This window comes from Lolium rigidum, chromosome 1, assembly GCF_022539505.1.
Source record: "Lolium rigidum isolate FL_2022 chromosome 1, APGP_CSIRO_Lrig_0.1, whole genome shotgun sequence".
In the NCBI taxonomy this organism is placed as follows: Eukaryota; Viridiplantae; Streptophyta; class Magnoliopsida; order Poales; family Poaceae; genus Lolium; species Lolium rigidum.
The window spans coordinates 26,397,655-26,417,509 of NC_061508.1; the positions used below are offsets into that span (position 1 = coordinate 26,397,655).

General features: G+C 41.7%; 1 protein-coding gene and 1 pseudogene across 1 annotated transcript; one reads left to right on the plus strand and one right to left on the minus strand.

The window, feature by feature from the left end:
• The first annotated feature begins 6,163 nt into the window (after positions 1-6,163).
• LOC124685107 lies at positions 6,164-15,530 on the plus strand (annotated as a pseudogene).
• A 2,835-nt stretch (positions 15,531-18,365) lies between these two features.
• Positions 18,366-19,376, minus strand: LOC124705904 (RING-H2 finger protein ATL47-like). Its single transcript, XM_047237593.1, has one exon. The coding sequence runs from the start codon at positions 19,374-19,376 to the stop codon at positions 18,366-18,368; it is 1,011 nt and encodes a 336-aa protein (XP_047093549.1).
• Positions 19,377-19,855: the final 479 nt, after the last annotated feature.

The window sequence follows — 19,855 nt, forward strand, 5'->3', positions numbered from 1 at the left end:
CTTGGTAGGATAAAGAGATAAAGACGTGTTAGTTGAGAAATAATAGGTGTTTGTTGCGTTGAGATAAATTATCTTGGTAGGATAAAGAGATAAAGACGTGTTAGTTGAGAAATAGTAGGTGTTTGTTGCGTTGAGATAAATTATCTTGGATAGTAGAGGTGGGGGGTATTATTGTCCATCCTGAAAATGTGACACCAGGCATTCACCAGTTTGCTCTTAATAGTAGAGATTGTTGAGAGTGTCCACTAGTGAAAGTATGATCCCTAGGCCTTGTTTCCAAATATCGAATCACCGTTTATTTACTGTTCTACTGCATGTTTACTTGCTGCCATATTTATTTCAGATTGTTACTATCAATCATACTCATCCATATCACTTGTATTTTATTATCTCTTCGCCGAACTAGTGCACCTATACATCTGACAAATGTATTAGGTGTGTTGGGGACACAAGAGACTTCTTGTATCTTAATTGCAGGGTTGCTTGAGAGGAATATCTTTGACCTCTACCTCCCTGAGTTCGATAAACCTTGGGTGATTCACTTAAGGGAAACTTGTTGCTGTTCTACAAACCTCTGCTCTTGGAGGCCCAACACTGTCTACAAGAATAGAAGCACAAGTAGACATCACCACTCCACATCATAGTTCGCATTCACCTCCCTCTAACACTTTGAAGTAAAAAAGAAAACATAACAAGAAACAAAAAAAACTGAAAGTGGGATAGGCCCATCACACCGCGCGGGGTTTGATGTGGCTTGTAGCCACCGACGTGTTAGGCATATAGGAATTGCCATTTTTTAGCATCGCCCTATGGTTGATGTTAAGGTTATTTATCCATGTGCCCGTGACGTTTAGGCTTTGGGAGAGGAGACTATCGAATTTTTGTGTTTGTACATTTGCTAACAAAATACTCTACACTTTGAAAAATATTGGGGCTGGAGGTACTAACCTTGATGAAAAGGGAAAGAACATGACGGTGCGAGAAACAAAACTGTTCATGTTCATAAAATACAAAGAAACTACACTTGACCGAATATGTGTTTGTATTAAGACTTAAGAGGAGACTAGTACAAATGCCCGTGCTTTGCCACGGGTCCTCAAATTATATTTCTCAATACACATATATAATTCAAATCTCAAATATGAAAATTTTAAATAACTATACCTGAATCTGGAATGCGAATGAAAGTTAGGTTTAGAACCATGGTTATGGATCGTGTTTGGGTATCAAAATGATTTGAGAACTATACCTAAATCTGAAATGCAAATGAAAGTTAGGTTCAAAACCTTATTAGTCAGCCTGAAAACAAGGTAGAGACAAAAACATGAGAGGGCGGTGCAGCTGACAGTAGGCGATTGAAGTTGCATCTAATTCAACTTCTCTTCAACTAAGTGGCGTAAAAATAACTTTGTTCTAATACTCCTTAGTAAATATTATTATATGCCGATAGAACCCAGTGACATTAATTTCTTTATTGTTGAAATTCATTGTAAGGAAATATCTTAATACTTTTTAAAAAATAATTTTATTTTCTGTCTATGTGAATGTGAATTATATTTACACATACGTGCTTCCAATTTTTCAACACAATATAGTTAATGTGGATGTGAAAAAGAAAAATCACACCAGAATCGGGCCAAATTAGTTTCAGTCCACACCCCATCTACAGATTAAAGCCCATCGCAACCAGCTAAAGAGGAAAAAAACAACCTGAGAATCACCGACCGTTTCACTCTCTCCCACTCTTTCTATTCCCCACCCCTCAAAAAAAACTCTATCTATTCCCCAATGTCTAGCTCGCCGACCATCTCTTCTCCACCGGCGGCGGCATGGCTGTCCACTCCCCTCCCTCTCCTAACTCCGCAGCGGAGGTTCCCATCAAAAGAGCGACCACCTCGATTTGATTTTTTTCTTTCACAAGACTATCAGAGAACTCTCACATTGGATAACTGTTATCTTCACTATCTGAAACGTTATTCATGTTGACTTAATTTGTATAGTCAAATTGTTCATTGCTTGCAGTCTTGTGCGAGTTCATTCCCATGAAGTCTTGCTAATTCGAGTGCCACAAATTCGATTTGAGCATGGTATGAGTGTCGTGCCGGTCATCTCTCTGACAGAGACCTCCGTTGTGATGTCCGGCTACTACTACTTCCTACAGAACACCGGTTTCTTTTGGTAGATTTGAAGTTTTAAAGGGAAAATAAAGGTTCTTTAGGTTCGATGAGTTTGAGGTTTCAAGATTCCTGATACCTTTTTGTTTCGTTCCAAATCCTCCTTGATATAAAAAGGTTAGCAAATGCGAGGGAGCGCCTGATTGAGGAGGAAAAGGCAGGCCACTTTTGAACACCTCATTTTCCTGCCATTGCTTGTTCAGGCCTTCTCTGATTGCCTTTTGAGGGAGAAAAATGGAACAAGAATACAAGATAGTAAGGAATGGTTGTTAATATGTTGAGTCTCTCTTCACGTTGTACGCAAAGTTATACATGGGATCATTTTATCAAAAAAGAGAATCACATTGTGTTCCGTAGGCATCATGTGGTTCTACATGGGATCTTTAGCTTAAATTTGCAGATTGATATTGATGTTCATGAATGTCTGACTGCTACCTTTGCTTCATTTGGGCAGGTAAGTGCTGTTGTGAATGCAACCTGTATGATGAAGAAAGGAGATTACATGGGCTTGGTGCAGGCACGATTGGTAATTTCTTTATTATCTCACTTTTTTGTCATGTGACGTGAGACGTGCTTGCCCCATATGCGCAGGGTAAGATAATCTCGACTTGTAAGTACGAGACATTATTAGTAAGAAAAATGAATCATATATAGAAAAAATCATATATAATTCATCTTACTTGGTGTTCGTCAGAATAACATCTCGACAAGGTGTCCTACGACTGTCTGACTTGTGGAACATGTTAGGGCTAACATGTATGACAATACTCATCACATCTAGAAATGCATGATAGTAGGAGTCGGTATGCACATATCTATTAAGTAGTAGAGATTATATATAAATAAAAAAGCAATGAAATTCACGAACCTATGATGGATTTATTTCTAACTCTCACGGTCGCTCTGAAATTCATGAACCGTGAAGGCAGTTTAGAGATACGAAGGTTAGGGTTAGACGGATGAATCTCTGTCCGAGAGTCAATGTAAAGGTAGTGATCCGTTGGAATGAATAATCCAAATGGCGGTGCAAACTTAGAAATACCGAACCCCACATTTTTGAAAAGGTACATGTTACCAACAATAAGTTGATTATTGCAAGTTTGCAACATGGTGACGATCGCAACCACCACGACTTTGCCAACCTTGAGCCCTTGAGGAGGTATGATTCACCCTGGATTAGATTGATATCTTGTATGTTCTTCTTGCACGTGCCTTCAACGTACACAATGTATTGATGTTTCTTTAGTTTTCTCATTTTCTTAAGCTCGTGGATTTACTAAGTTTTGAAAACCTTCCTCTAATTGTTGAGTCACCTAAACTTAGGGATGTAATCGGATCGGATCAAATTTCACCATTACCATATCCCAAATGAACCTTGTGATCAGATGGATACGTGAACACGCGCCCATAAATTGACACGTATCTAACGACACTAGCTTTTGTCTCGTGAGGTGTTACACGGTTCGACTGACATGTTGTTATATCTTTTCTCTCTTGCTCCTCCTACAGTTCCACCGAATACCCTTCTTTGCCTACCTTCTTATCCAGTTGCCCCATCCATCTGGAGCTGCTCCATCGCATCCCATCTTATTCGTGGACAACCGTTGTTCGGCGCGGGCGACGCCATCGCGATATGTGGATGAGCGACGCAGACGTTGCCGGCTCCGCACACAAGAAGGTAGTCCGCCCCTCGCTTCGTCTTAGCGGCTCAAGCTTGACCGCTGGAGGCTCTGGTTCGCTCTTCCTAGCCAGACCCGGTGTGTTGTCATACGCACACCCGAGCTAGCGTGACTGACCTGGGTCATGGGGCCTTCTCCTAGTAGGATTTAGGACCGAGACGGTGGGCGTGCGCGGTGGCTTATGCTCGATGCATGCTTGGTGCATCTGGCTTCGTGTGGATTTCTTTCGTCGAGTGAAACAAATCCAGCGATCAGCCGTGACTTCGCTCTTTTGTAGGTAAATATCTCCGCGATTAACCTCCAATTATTCTAGAATTCCTTTTAGGTGTAAACATAGATCAGTTCTCTTCTTCTTTTTATTCACTTTGTTCCTTTTTTTTTGATATGGAAGACAAAAGCACGAGGAAGAAAATATTCACGGGAAATAACTGCCAAACAACCATGGGCAAACGCTTGCGGATTGGCCTTTATCAGCTGATTTGGTGGTGTCATTTGGGTTTTGGAGAACAAACCTGATTTGGTCAAAATTTCAAGAATTTATTGACTCTACTTGTTCGGTGTTCTTGTGTTAAATGATGAATGGCTACAGGAGATACTAATTAGGGCTTATTTATTGATTTTTTTGTTGTAGAATAGTTGGAGTATAGATACCTGCAATTTGAGAGAGAAATCGCTCGCCAGAAATTGTAAGGACAACGCACCTAGTGACACAAGATGTAGAACACATATATGTTTTTATTCCCTCTCCAGGAAACAGGTCCCACTCACGCATGCAATTTGTAGAAGAAAAGTCGTTAGACCGTGTAGTCACCGTCGATCGGCGAAAGAATCCAACGGTGATGGATAATGTCCAACGACTATGCATGTGCGCTCACCTATCCATGTGGACACCAAATCCACTCTCTATCATATCCTATACCAAACTTTCTAAACAGATTTGGAATAGGTTGGATAAGGATTCGTTGCGGATTAAAATATGAATACATGAGACCATGGATTCAGAACGAAAACGGAGCGGACCTAGGGTGGAAATAAAACTAATCTGATATGTACACACACATGAGTAAGTCGGCAAACCATACAATAAAGAATAATAGATAAAATAAGTAACATGATAGAATAAATACTCATGACATAACAACATGAATGAACAAAAAAAACTCATATGAATGCAATAACACAAACACAAGGGATAGAATAACATCGACGCGTGGATCAATAGCCCAATATATATCCTAATAAGTTTGTATTTCATATTCATAGAGTGACTATGTATCTGAGCTATCTATACTTCTTATAAAACAAAACCCACTAACTGCAATTAATGTTAGTCTATCTCTACATGCAAGCCATCCACATCATCTATTTCATTAGCCAATCAAATGTCCATGTCATCCCCACTAACATTCATTATTAATGTATCCTTGCATGCAAGCTACCTATGTCACCTTTTTTGATTAAAATGTCCACATAACTAATTTATAGCCATCAAATATAAAAAATAATGTGAATTAAATTTAGCATCTCAACTATTTTGACCAATTAAATATTGCATACTTCCATAGACAATTCATATTACATATGTATTATACCATTTCGTTTAGACAATATAATTTCTTCGAAGATTCCCGCTACAACGCGCGGGGTATCCTTCTAGTTTGTCCAAAGAATGAACTCAACAAATCACTAACTACTAAATATTCGAGTATCCTAATAGCTTTGATGTTTCAGACGAAAACTAGATTATTTCGATAAAAACCATAGAATAATCCTAAAATAAAATCGGATACGGATATCATGTGCTTTTTGGCATACCATATCCTAACCATATACATTGTCAATATCTGAATCAAATATCCTTTTCTGCCAGATTTTTGCAAACCGGATACATATTCTAAAACAAATTTGTGGGAAAATTATCTTATCTGTTTAAACACCTAAAAATGCATATTCTTTCTGATGTTGTCACTAGAATATATTAATAAGATGCCTTCACTCGCATAATTTCCACGCTAAAAATTACTTTTACATATGTGGCTAGAAATGAAATTTAAAAGGCCATGGCAGGGCACTTTGTCATAGTGTAAAAAAAGAAACACCAGGAATTTAGTACTAGTCACTAAGATCAGCATGGCGAGATTAGATTCCAAATGCCTAACTATTCCTCAAACGGACTAAACTAAGAAAACAAGGGGCCTCTTCGCAATTCGCACCACCACCACCACCACCTCCAGATCCAACCCGCCGTCGTCGTGGTCTTCGTCCTCCGCCCCGCCACGGCGAGATCCCCCACCGCCTTGCCCTGAGAAGATCGTCGAGGAATTCGCCATGGACCTTTCCATGAATCCCTTCTCGTCCGGCACACGCCTCCGGTGAGCTTCCTCGGATCGCGCCCGCCCTATCCCCTCAGATCCGTTGCATCCTGTAAAACTGGTATTGCGGCGTTGCTGCAGGGACATGATACGCGCGATACGCGCGTCCAAGACGGCCGCCGAGGAGCGGGCGGTGGTGCGGCGGGAGTGCGCGGCGATACGGGCGGCCATCAGCGAGAACGACCAGGACTACCGGCACCGCAACATGGCCAAGCTCATGTTCATACACATGCTCGGCTACCCCACCCATTTCGGCCAGATGGAGTGCCTCAAGCTCATTGCGGCCGCGGGGTTCCCGGAGAAGCGCATCGGCTACCTCGGCCTCACGCTGCTGCTCGACGAGCGGCAGGAGGTCCTCATGCTCGTCACCAACTCCCTCAAGCAGTATCCACCTTGCTTTCCTATGCTTACTTTCGCCCTTGCTGCTCTGTGCTCTTGTTTGTTTTGACAATGTTATGTTGATCCTCGAGTAACTGCTACTACTTAACGTGGTCAGAGATCTTAACCACTCCAACCAGTTCATTGTGGGCCTTGCACTCTGTGCCCTAGGGAACATTTGTTCCGCTGAAATGGCGCGCGATCTGGCACCTGAGGTGGAGAGGCTGTTACAAACTAGGGATCCAAATACAAAGAAGAAGGTACTCATTGTATAATATATGATACTTTTGTCCCTTCTGTCCAGCAGTCTGATACTACATATGGAAGAGTTATTATTTGGATGCCTCAACCTTGCAATGATTCTTCCATCATTTACCCTATCATAAGAACTGCAAAAGCTCACACGACAGTGGATGCTATAAGTAGTTTAGCATCAGTAGATTTGCGTTTGAACAGCAACTCTTATCATCTGGGGTGTTCTGATCTATGCTATCATTATCCAAAGCTTACATTATGCCCATTTCTTATGCTTGCTGTTTTCAAACCACCTAGCTATTCCTGTCAGGTAGTTTTCAAATATGTGTTGTGGAGTACTACTGTATTATTGATTGTATAACACTCCTGTTTCTAGGCTGCCTTGTGCTCTATACGAATCGTAAGAAAAGTTCCAGACTTGGCAGAGAACTTCATGGGTTCTGCTGCATCATTACTCAAGGAAAAACATCACGGAGTTCTGCTATCTTCTGTCCAGCTGTGCACAGAACTCTGTAAAGCCAGCGTTGAAGCATTGGAGTACTTGAGAAAGGTACAGTGCTCTTTTATGAACCATAGTGGGAAATCATTAGCATCGTTCCCAGTCCCTGCTCCTCAAGACCATTCATTTGGTGATGCATGGACGCAATATTGTCCTTTTACATCATTGCTATGATTTTATCATTATTGTTTTGTATCACTACATTCGTTCTCTATGTTGTGTTCACCATGAAGCAATTTTTTTAAATATAATATTCATAAACATTTTTGTTAGATTATACCTGCAACAATATTGCAAATAATTATATATACCTGTGACAGTAGTTGGGTAAGTATTCTTATATAACCTTCCTGTTTCAGCGTTGTGTCGAAGGTTTGGTCCGGATACTGAGAGATGTGTCCAACAGTTCGTATGCTCCAGAATATGACATTGCTGGCATTACAGATCCATTCTTACATATCCAAGTTCTGAGACTCATGCGGACCTTAGGTCAAGGGGATGCGGACTGCAGCGAGTACGTGAATGATATTCTTGCCCAGGTGATCTGTTCATCCTTGGTTTTACACACTTTGTTTCAAAGTACATTTCATCAATTTAGTGAACAGAAATTTGGTTATTACAAGCTACATATTAGATCATTAGTCGCATGCTGTATAGAAACATGGTCTGTCTTAATGGGACTAGTCCTTGCAGTTTTTTTTCCTCGAACCTGCACCCAAATCCTGTCGTTTTCCTAAGAAGAAGCTGGTAATTCATAAGTTATTTATAGAAATTCTTCCATTTAGGCCTTCTTGGGGTACTGTTTATGCATGTATTCTGTAACATGACTGTTTTCTCCTCGTTATGTTATCTTTTGGTAAAACATTTCTTTGTTATCAATTGCACTTGGCACTTTGTGTATCTTATAGCGAGTAGTTCATTGTTGACACTCCTAATGAATTTCCAGGTTGCAACAAAAACTGAGTCAAACAAGAATGCTGGAAATGCTATTTTATATGAATGTGTTGAAACCATAATGGGCATTGAAGCTACTAGTGGTTTACGTGTACTGGCAATTAACATTCTGGGTAGATTCTTGTCCAACCGTGATAACAATATAAGGTAAATTTTCTTTTGCTCTTGGATGACTAATTCACGGTGTAGAATATTTGTAGTTTCATGTCAATTTGCGGATCTGGAGTTCTGACTTGTCTCTGTAGTAGATGAGCATATTTCCAACCACTGTTTACAGACATTATAAATTCGTTCTCGCATATCAGGAATGAATAGAGCACTTGCACCACCGAGTTACTTTTTCCTAGTAAAAAAATATACAATCTCCTGTAAATAATTAGTAGAGTGACCTATATGGCACACATTTGCAGGCCTATATTTGATATGTATCATCATGTCTGGTTTTAGTTCAGTTGTTTGTTTTCCTGTAAATGCCAATTTATATTGTTGGTCAAAAACTTCGAGCTAATGTCAGTTCCAATGGCCCAAGATGAGTCTGTCTAAAACTCTCCCTTTATCTCTTCGTCCGTATTGTGCAAGTACTGACCAAAGCAGCGTATCCCGTGAATAGCAAAATTTCATACTTTATGTCTATTTTATGTAGACTTCTAACCTATATTTAGTTATTATTAACCTCCACTGTTGTAATCTGGATGCACTACGATCACTAGGTCATATGTTGTTGGCCCATGTGGACGAATACCGGGGCTTCTTTCTCTATTTTTGTAATAGTGTAATAGATAATCGACACTTACTATGCATACTGTGTTTCCAGATACGTTGCTCTAAATATGCTTATGAAGGCCATGTCAGTTGACACGCAAGCAGTGCAAAGGCACAGGTCAACAATTCTAGAGTGTGTCAAGGTAATCGTGCGTACAACTCTACGGTATAATGTGCTTTAGGTTTATTTAATTTCTTCTGGGGAAGTAAAAATGATCATACCTTTACAACTTTGAGATAAGCTTCACCCATGGTTTTAAAAGTGTAGCCAAGTCGTCGCTTAGGCGACACCTAAGCGTCACAGCGCCTGGAGATGGCAAGGCGTCGTCCTCGCCTTAGTTTCTTGTCTAAGGCGTCCAGATTCGACCTTTTAGCCGTCCAGGTCGTCGCTTAGGCTAGGCTCATTTCTGTTCTTATATATATGCCTTCGTTAGTGACACATGTAACAAGAGAAAGATGACTACACCATATTTCTTACCTTTGTCACCTTCCCTCCCTTTCCTGTTTTAGAAAACTATTAAATCTCCGAGTAAGCAATTGTGTATATTTATCCTCCTGACAATCAAAAAGCCTTATTAGCTTATTATCAACTTTTAATTGCATTCCACCCTGTTTATGGTTGTGCTACCGACCTTTCACTTGCTCGTCACTGGATACCTAGTTCCTTTTCTTGTCCACTTAAAAATTTAATCACGTATGCACTCTCAGGATGCAGATGTCTCTATTCGCAAAAGGGCCCTTGAACTCGTTTACTTACTCGTCAATGACACCAATGTAAAGCCTTTGACAAAGGAGCTTGTTGATTACCTAGAAGTAAGTGACGAGGACTTCAAGGAAGACCTCACAGCCAAAATATGCTTAATAGTTGAAAAGTAAGTCATGGCACATTCACCATCTCTATTGGCTGTTGGAAGAACATCTGATTTGCTATTACTTAGTTGCTCCAAAGATTTGTTGTACATCCACTGTTGTTACATATATCTCGCAACATAATTGACAACTAATAAATGTTCAGAAGTAAATGATAAATTTTCCTTGTCATACTGCAATTATTTCTTCTCCCGAGAGGGAGACCATGGTAGTTAAACTAAGGGTAATTTTTGTTAACATGAGGGGACAGTTCCTTTATTTTCATTTCACATTCCCCCTTTTGCCTAGAATACAGCAAAAGGCTTTGGGCCCAGTCTTCTGGGAGGGATGTCGTCATGCGAACTTAATTCTGGATGATGCATTGGAAATTCGGAATATATACTATAGGGATCCCTATACTATAAGAGCATCTGCCAACAAAATGTCTTGCATGTCGTGCTATTTAACAGGCTATAACATCAGTTTTTGACTTCAGAATTTTGTTTTGGTGTTTTTATGCTCTTTGTCAGTCACATAATGCTTCTGTTCATTCCTTTACCCCCTTACTATTGCTTAACTGTATCACATGTGAATAATTAACTTATCTTTGGAATCTGTGCCTGTCCTTTTGATCTACAACTTTCTTCTCTCCTGTTGATTTACAATACGTTAATAGGTTTCTAATTCTAATAGGTTTTCTCAAGATAAGTTGTGGTACCTAGACCAGATGTTCAAGGTTTTATCTCTGGTATGTAACAACTATGAGCTTATTTTTCTTTTGCATGAGCCCAATAAGGAATACACAAATTTATATTATACCCTTCTATATCCAGTCTGGAAACTTTGTGAAGGATGATGTATGGCATGCCCTTATAGTTCTGATAAGCAATGCATCTGAACTTCAAGGATACTCAGTGAGATCGTTATACAAGGCATTGCAAGCATGTGGTGCACAGGTATGGAGACATAATTAGTATTCTTTGTAAACCACGTGATTGAATTTCATCCTATCTGATGTGTCATCTACTTTGAATTATTTAGGAAAGTTTAGTTAGGGTGTCTGTTTGGTGCATTGGTGAATATGGTGAGATGCTGGTCAACAACATTAGTATGCTGGATGTTGAGGAACCAATCACGGTGAGTTGAAAATCCTTACCAGCCACCATAATTAGGTGGTATATTTTCTGCTGAGGAATCACTCTGCGATGGGACCTTCATTTTGTAGCATTCATATTCTTGTTTACTTTCTACCCGCAGACTGTGCATCCACTGTGCTTGAACTGCTCCGAATTTAGTCATATTCAAGGCTTTGAAGGAGTAGCTCTTGGATAATACTTTTTTTTTGCGGGGAATGATACTTATTTTTTAAATTTTTCTTCATGATTACCTTGAAAAATACCTATATATTAGTTCACCAGGAAAGTTGCTTGATCATTCATTTAGCCACACACAGATATTTCACTCTTTAGAGCACAGCAGCATGCCAGTTTAGTTTATTATTTCGATCTTTTTCCAGTGGATGATATCATTTTTCTGCATTTCAATTAATAGAATCGCACTTCACTTTTCCCTATTGTCAAACGGCCTGGCCAATGCCTGAACTTGTTCAGGTAACAGAATCTGATGCGGTGGATGCTGTAGAGCTAGCTCTTAAACGCTACTCTGTAGACGTTACAACACGGGCTATGTGTCTTGTTGCTCTTTTGAAGCTTTCTTCGCGATTTCCGCCAACTTCAGAGTAAGATGTCATACAACTCAACATTGCATTATTGTCGGTTTACCTACTACAATATTCAAAAATGATTTGGCTTTTAGCTGGTTAAGTTACATTGTTTCAGTTGACTTGTTCCATGGGTCTCCTGATTGACCTAAGGTTTGTTGTAAACAATACCACTGGTCATATGGTCATCATTTTCCAGTTCTCATAACTCATATCTATGCTGCGCTTGCACATGCGCATGAACCTTCTGTGATTATACAATATGTTTCTACAAAGGCAATTGATGGCAAATATTATGTTGAAAATGTTGCAAGCTTACATTTTCAAATCTTTTAGTTTAATAATCATGTCTCATCGAATTTCTTAAGAGCCGGCTTGTTTTCCATAAGCCTAATGACTTAAACTAAGTGTTGGTGACGTTATTCATAGATTCACTATCCATTTGACTTTACCTTGGCTGGCAAGTATACGATTTTAATGCTGGAGCTCCAACTTTGCTGAAAGCTTGATTTGTTCGCCATGTTTTCCAAATTTCTGTTTATAATTATTGTATTCGTTGGAGCATGTATTTTTGTTTATCTGTATGTGAATATTGTTTTATGTATCTATCACAAAGTGACTGTTACATTATGTTGCCAGGAGGATACAAGAGATTGTAGTTCAGAATAAAGGGAACACTGTGCTTGAGCTACAGCAAAGATCAATTGAATTTAATTCAATCATTCAAAGACACCAGTCTATAAAGTGGGTGACAGTTTTAACAATTATTTCTCAAATCTGCATTAGTGTCATAGTTGTTTTCATAAAATAATATGTTTATTTTGTGACTGCTGGTGTGCGTGCAGATCATCTTTGCTTGAGCGGATGCCTGTATTAGATGAAGCTAGTTATTTGATGAAGCGAGCCACTTCTTCACAAGCGAGTGTTTCATTAAATAAATCTGCTCCAGCAGCCACTCCTGGAGGCTCCCTTAAGCTTCCAAACGGTGTAGCAAAACCACCACCAGCTCCATTAGCTGATTTACTTGATTTAAGTTCTGATGATACTCCAGCGAGTACTTCTGCCCCTACTGCAGCGCCCTAATAATTTCCTACACGATCTTTTGGGCATTGACCTGACTGATTCTTCTAGTACAGGTTTTGACTCTATTATTTTGTTTCATACATAATTGCTTCTTATGCTTTTCTCTTAGCACTGATGAAAGAAGTGATGCTTTGTCACCATTCCAGTGGTTTCTGGCTTCTCACATTTGATACTGATTTTTGTTAGTAATTCATATTTGATGAGGATTAACCATATGTGAATATGATATTGTTTAGGATGGCTCAATATTTTGTCAGTTCTGAGCTACTTTGAATTATCCTAAACAGGCCCTCGTGATGATTCTTAGCTATACACCTGTACTGTTTTTAGTGTACATTGTCACTCCGAGTCTTGCTTATCAGGTTATTTCTTGTTTATTCTAAGGTGGAGCTCCATCTGCAAGTACAGATATTTTAATGGATCTTCTATCTATTGGTTCATCTCCTGTACAAAATGGTCCGCCAACAACATCAACCGTTATCTCTCCTGGCCAAGGTAAAGCAACTGTATTGATAATGTTTTTATCTTTCCGCCATGTCTGTCATACATGCTTAGTTATCTAGCACTGTGCAGCAGTGACTAAACATGCTTCTGCAACACCTCAAGTTTTCGATCTTCTCGATGGTTTGGCCCCAAGTTCACCACTCCCTGGTCCGCTCCTATCACTTGATTATTCTGGTAGCTTTCCTAATTATGAGGAAATTAACATACTCTACTTGCTTGCTCACCAGATGAACAAACAGCTTACCCGCCAATCACAGCTTTCCAGAGTGCAACTTTGAAGATCACCTTCAGTTTTAAGAAGCAGCCTGGAAAACCTCAGGAAACTACAATGCATGTCAGCTTTATAAATTTGACTTCTGCTACATTGACAGATTTCATGTTTCAGGCAGCTGTACCAAAGGTAGCATCTCTAAAGTTCCTCTGATACCAACCCTTTTCAGCAATGGATTTTTTCATAACAAAAATCCGTTGGCACACAAATGAACTTGAACTAACTGTTATTTCTCTAGTTCGGTTTCTGTGGTAAATCTGTAATTAGGCATTTTGAATTTTGTTGGGTAAAAAGCCATCTAGTGATTGGCAACTTATTTTATCTTTCACCTACTTTCGATTTCCAAAGCATCATCATCCTGGTTGACATGCAGTTCAGTTTTCGTTCAGGATTCTTGAAGGTCATTTGTTAAAATGTGCAAATAAAATTGTTTGTGAATGCCAAGGGGGTGACAGGACACGTATAATTGTGTTTTTATTTGTGGAAAGCGTCATAATTCTCCTTTATAGTTATTTATCAAATAGCACAGATTGATAGTTCATATTTCTGTCCAAATCTGCATTTCAGTTCATCCAGTTGCGTTTGGACCCTGCTAGCAGCAGCACCCTTCCGGCCAGCGGGAAGGGTTCAGTTACACAAAGCCTCAGCGTCACTAACAATCAACATGGACAGGTATTTGACGATATGCCCTTCAAAAGTGGCTACAAACCTTTTCTGGTTTTCATTGGCTAGTGGTCTTTTTGTAAGCTTGAAAGAACCCATTTCACTGGTAACTCAGTCTTTTGCATGCTTGTGCCAAAGTATTATAAACAAGATGTCACCTTGAAGATGTCCCACACTTTTATGTTACACTATCCTTGGTATCATTGATCTGCCATTTGAGATCTAATGGTTGATGCTCTATCACACATTTTACAATAATGAAACAAACATCTATTTAAAACGAAAATATATGGTACTTGTACTACTACGTGCTGCATGCTGTGTGCATGGATTCCTAATCAACTAGGTGGGTCATTTGTTGATTAGCAGAACTACGTGGGTAGCTTTCAGTTGAACATTTGTCTACATGATCCATAAGACCATAAGTGCATTGCTTCCTTTTTTTTTGTTGGAACTTCCTAATTCTACTTGATATACAGCACCATCTGTGATGTATCATCATCGCTATTGTTTATTATCTGTCACGGCAATCAGTTCTACATACAAAACGTCATTACGTGCCAATGTCGTCATTGAATCTTCAGTTTGACCCTGTTGGCCGAATTAGAAAGGATTAGACAGATAACTATTAGAACATGCATTTGGATGTTTTTTTATGTCGGTAAAGGACCCGACTTCAGCTCCCTGAACATTTTCAGCAAGGGAAATCATTCTGTTCTCGTATGAAATGAAACTGTCGTCGCATATTGGTTGTGATCCACTTGTCCCTCTACACAGTCCAATTCTTGATACAATGACAGTAAAACATTCAATCCAGTACTAAAGTGTCCTATAGTCAGCCCTGCCATCTTCCAAGTAGAAGACTTACACAAACATGGTCCTTGATACATGACGATTCTTTCTGTAAACTTGGTTTATGTTGCAAGTTTGCAGTTCTCCTTTGTTTCCTTGCGATTCTGTTATTATTCTGAATTGCTTGCTTCACAGAAACCAATTGCGATGCGGATCCGGATTTCCTACAAAGTGAACGGCGAGGACAGGCTGGAACAAGGGCAAATCAGCAATTTTCCCGCTGGGTTGTAGTGCCAGCTGTGTATAATGTTGTGATAGCTCTTTCATTGTGCTGCTGGCAAAGGCGAGTTTTTCCTTTTTCTACCCCTCCATCAATTTCTTACCCTTCTGCTTGCCTGTTAGGGAGTTATGTACACTAGTTGGTTTTTGCCCTTTATCCTTACCATATTGTATAGTAGCTGGCAGCAAATTAATGACATGTATCCAGTTTTGCCAAAATGTATTTATACAAAGGTGTATATTACACTTGGAGGATAAGCAAAGTTTTCAGCCCCCAGCTCACTTGAGGCAGCAAATCTCCGTGTTGTACCCGTACCGTGTTATTCATCAATGTAAATTATTTATTTTTGTTTAATTGAGCTCATACATAGCCTCAGTCTTGTCATGCATAATGGCCCTTCACTATCTGTTGGGGTGTTTTTCTACTTGTGCACGAACATTTGGCAAACCCATTTGAAATCCAAAATCCTATTCAGTGGCAATTTGAACGGTGCCTATCTATTCAGGTTCAGTTGCCATTTCAAACTTCTTTTTGGTTAGGCCAATACGACTTGTCCTGATCTGATGATGCCCCTCGAGACTCTGTGGGTGCTCCATAAATATGGTCTGACAAAGCACTGGAGAGCTTGTTTCGGGGTACATCCATTCCAGTGAAAGCTGTTGCCCTGTCCATGATCCTTCATCAAAGTTAGTGTCAGATTGGCTGCACGCTTCAATGCGATAGGGTAGCATCAGCATCACCCAGAATAGTTGCTTCCTCTGCTGCCGTAGTGGCAGCGTTCACAAGCCTTTACTACTGACACTTGCCACCTCGCGTTTCTATTTCTTTGTCTAAAGTACCATACTGGAGTGTACAGTATTGCATTAGTGTGTGCTAGAGCGGTGGTGTACGTGGGTTCCGTACTTTCGTGTGTGCCTCTGCATTTTCACTCCTTTGTGCAATACAGTTTATCTTTCCTTTGGTGTGTTTTACCCAACTTGTTACCCATTTTGGACACCAGATTTTCAGTTTTCAGCATCCAGTACTGGTTTTTTTTTTAGCGGTGCACCTGCTGGAGCATGATTTTTGCCCGCATTTTTTGGGCGCCGGCCTAAAACAATTTTAGTGCATATTTTGCACACAAGTTTTTCAGTTTTCACATCAACGGCTACCAAAACCAGGCAGAAAAAAAAGACGTATTTAATTGGATGCAAAGTGACCCTGACATCTCACTGAAAATTAGTACTCCTACAGTAGAAAAGTATTATTGTTCATTTAATATCAGATACAGACACATTAACAACACACAGGCATAGATAGGGCCATCTCTTCGTGCTCGCGTCACATGTACCTGCAGCCGCATCGTCGCGGAGGCTAGACGACGATAAACACGGCTACTTGTACCGGCACAGGCACCATGTATCGCTTTCCAAACGCTGCGGTCCAAGCATTGAGCCAATGCTCCTCTGATTTGCGAACTAGTTAATCACATTCCTGCAGCTTTACTAGCCTGGCCTTGATTCTTGAGACCGTCAGCAGAATCCGCGCGAAATATTTGGCAGATATGCGTTCACCTCACCTGTCGGCAACGGCGTTTATTATATCCAGTAACATCACATTACTTGCGCTCACTCCCTCTGTCACCTAGCTAGAAATGTCTGAAAGTTGTTGTTTTCAGCATTGAACATTTGATACTCCTTCTGCTTTCTATTGTATTAGTTGTCGCTGATCGTACTAAATCAAGATAGGAGTAGTTTTAGACAATTCATGAGTACAATATTTTTAGATATGTTAGGTGAGCTGGTATAAGTATGCTACACCCTCTGATCCATAAAAAGTGTCATATTTTAGTTCAAATTTCATCTAAAATAAAAATAAATTTAAACGCCGACACTTATTATGAAGCGGATGGAGCATTACAATTTGTAGTTTCACATGTTTGAGGGGAACTACGAAAAATACCAACTTTTAGCAAACGACCAATGGAATTTCAGTTTATCATCACCGGCCAATAGTAGGTCATACTCTCTTCTTCCTAATTTAGGATGCGTGTTAACTTCATAATTCTAAATGCATATAATATGAAAATATACATCAAGTTGATGTTGATATTATTTCCTATCCATTTGGTCAAAATTTAGGGCTCATTTGATTTATAGGATAGGAAAAAATAGAAATAGAAAAAATATAAGATTGAAATGTCATGCCTAGTTGAATCCTATGGAAAGATGAAATATGTTTGATTGTAGCAAAGGAATTTTACATGAGGCATGGACTAATGGCTTTTTCCTACGGAATTTGCACTACAAAATTCATACAGGATTAGTTTCTATAAGAAAGGTTCCTATAAATCGAACCAACTGTGTAAATTTTTCCTATAGAAGCCAAATCTCACAGCATTTTTATACAAATTCTAGGAATCGAAGGAGACCTTATAAAGTTTGAGTAAAGGTCCCGTGGCCAGCGATCTCGGAAGGCTTCAACGTTTCATCGCCGGAAAGCCAATGCTAAGCGTGCGAGCTGATCGCTTCCGTTCTCCGAACCTCGCAGAAACGCTTCAACATAAAGTTGGTAGCTTGCTTTGCTAATGTACTCAACTGACTAATCAAAAATCGTAGCTAAGACGTAAGTAGCTGTAGCAGCGTGACTTGCTAGGACTACAAGGTACTTGAAAGTAGGTAACCGGTACGTACTCGATAGGTTGCTATAGCATTGGGTGTAATCAGCAGTTCTTCAGGTAACAGGTGAGAATATCTCGTACTGCTTGAGTGTGGCCTAATGTATGCCAAAATTAACCTAGATTCTGTACCTTGGTGACCAGTAAGCCAAATAAATAATTTTGTGTTTGCTGAAGTAGCTCAGTTCATCAATTCCTGAATTCCAAACAGGACTGGTCAATTGGTTGATGGTAATTTGGTACTTCCAATGGTCATTCTTGTGGCAGTTTCACTATAACTGTAGTCAGAAGACATAGTTTATCATAAAACTGTTGTTGAAGGGATCGGAAGAGTAGTCATGAACATATTTTGATCGGTCAAAATACACGAAGAAATTGCTCCGGCTCAAGAGAGTTTGCATTTGCAAGTTGCAACCCACATGCATATACTGTGACAAAAAAAGGCAGCAGATTTGGTCATTCGTCTGGTGCGTGTCACGATTCCCCAACGCTTCTCCTTGGCCACTGCAGCGCGCCGTCCACCGCCGGCGAGTCGCCGTCGGAGGCGAGCACGGGGAGCTTGCCCTTGCCGTTCCGCGGCCACTGCCAGATCTTGGACACCGAGAAGCTGTCGCCTTTGCTTCCCGCGCTAATCTTCTTCCCCTGGCCGCCGGCCGGATTGGCGCCGCTGGCGACGACCCCTCTCGCCCCCCTCATCCTCTCGGCCCCGCCATTGGTGCCGTCGCCGTTCCGCCGGTGGACGGACACCTGCAGGCTGGCCTCGGCGAGGACGTACTGGTAGGAGCCCATGGAGTAGCACCTCCTGGCGTCCAGGCTGCTGCTGCTGCTGCTCGTGTCGCCCTCCACAATGCCGCCGGCGGCGGCGCTGACGGGGCCGGCCGCCCTCGACGTGTTCTTGAACTTGCCGAGGCGCACGGGGAACACCGCGTCCTCCTCCCGCCTTCTCCAGTCCTCGTCGAGCGCGGCGTCGAGGAGGAGCGCGGCCGCGTCGTCGGCGGCGAGCGCGCGGCGGCAGAGCGGGCACGTGGAGTTGGAGAGCAGCCAGGTGTCGATGCAGTCGATGTGGAACGCGTGGCCGCAGAGGGGCAGCAGCCGGAGGCGGTCGTCGCCGGCGAACTCGCACAGGCAGACGGCGCAGTCGAACGGCTCCTTGGCGCCGGAGCCGACCACCACCTCGGCGTAGAGGAACACCGGCAGCGCGTCGATGACGGCCTGGTCCAGCCCGGCGTCGTGCAGGTGGAACAGCTGCTGCAGCTGCCGCTGCAGCGCCGACTCCTCTTCCTCACCACCGCCACCAGCCATCTCCCCGCCCTCCGCGGCCGCCGCGTGCGCACGGGCGCGCCACCGCAAGAACTTGACCAGGAGATGAAGCAGGCCGATGACGAAGACCACCACGGCCAGTACCACCAGCACGAAGAGCACCACCGGGCTAACCCCCAACCCCCTTCCCCCGCCGCCGCCGTCCTGGGTCGCAGCTAGCAGCATCTTCTCCCCCTCCTCTTCGTTCTTGGCCGGTGTACTCCGGGCAATGCGCCGCTCATTTCGTGCGGGGAAGCTCCCCACCCCGGCACTTTTGAGCTGAGCTGAGCTTCCCGGAGTGGTTGGCTTCTTGGTTCCCGCAGCTCGCAAGGTGCTCCGAGGATCCGGACTATTTAGGTGAACGAACGGATCGATAGTGGGAAAGGCCAGCGATTAGGGGCAGCGGGTGGTGGTGTCATGTGTGACAAAACCCCATGTTTATGTGCAAGTGCAAGCAACCAACCCAATAAAACCACCAAGGCTGCAAAGGTGGCTGTAGCTGCTTTGTGCGCTCGAAGGTGAAGAGGACACGATAAGCTAGGGAGATCCTCTACGTGGACGATCCTTGTGTAGTGTGTGGGGTCGAGCACTCCAGCTCCATCACCATTCACTACTCAATGGTATCAGCACCTTGATCAGATCGTGCGATGAGACACATTAGATCG

Excerpts from the sequence above, each read along its gene's own strand:
- LOC124705904 (XM_047237593.1), bottom strand. The coding sequence starts at position 19,376 with ATGCTGCTAGCTGCGACCCAGGACGGCGGCGGCGGGGGAAGGGGGTTG.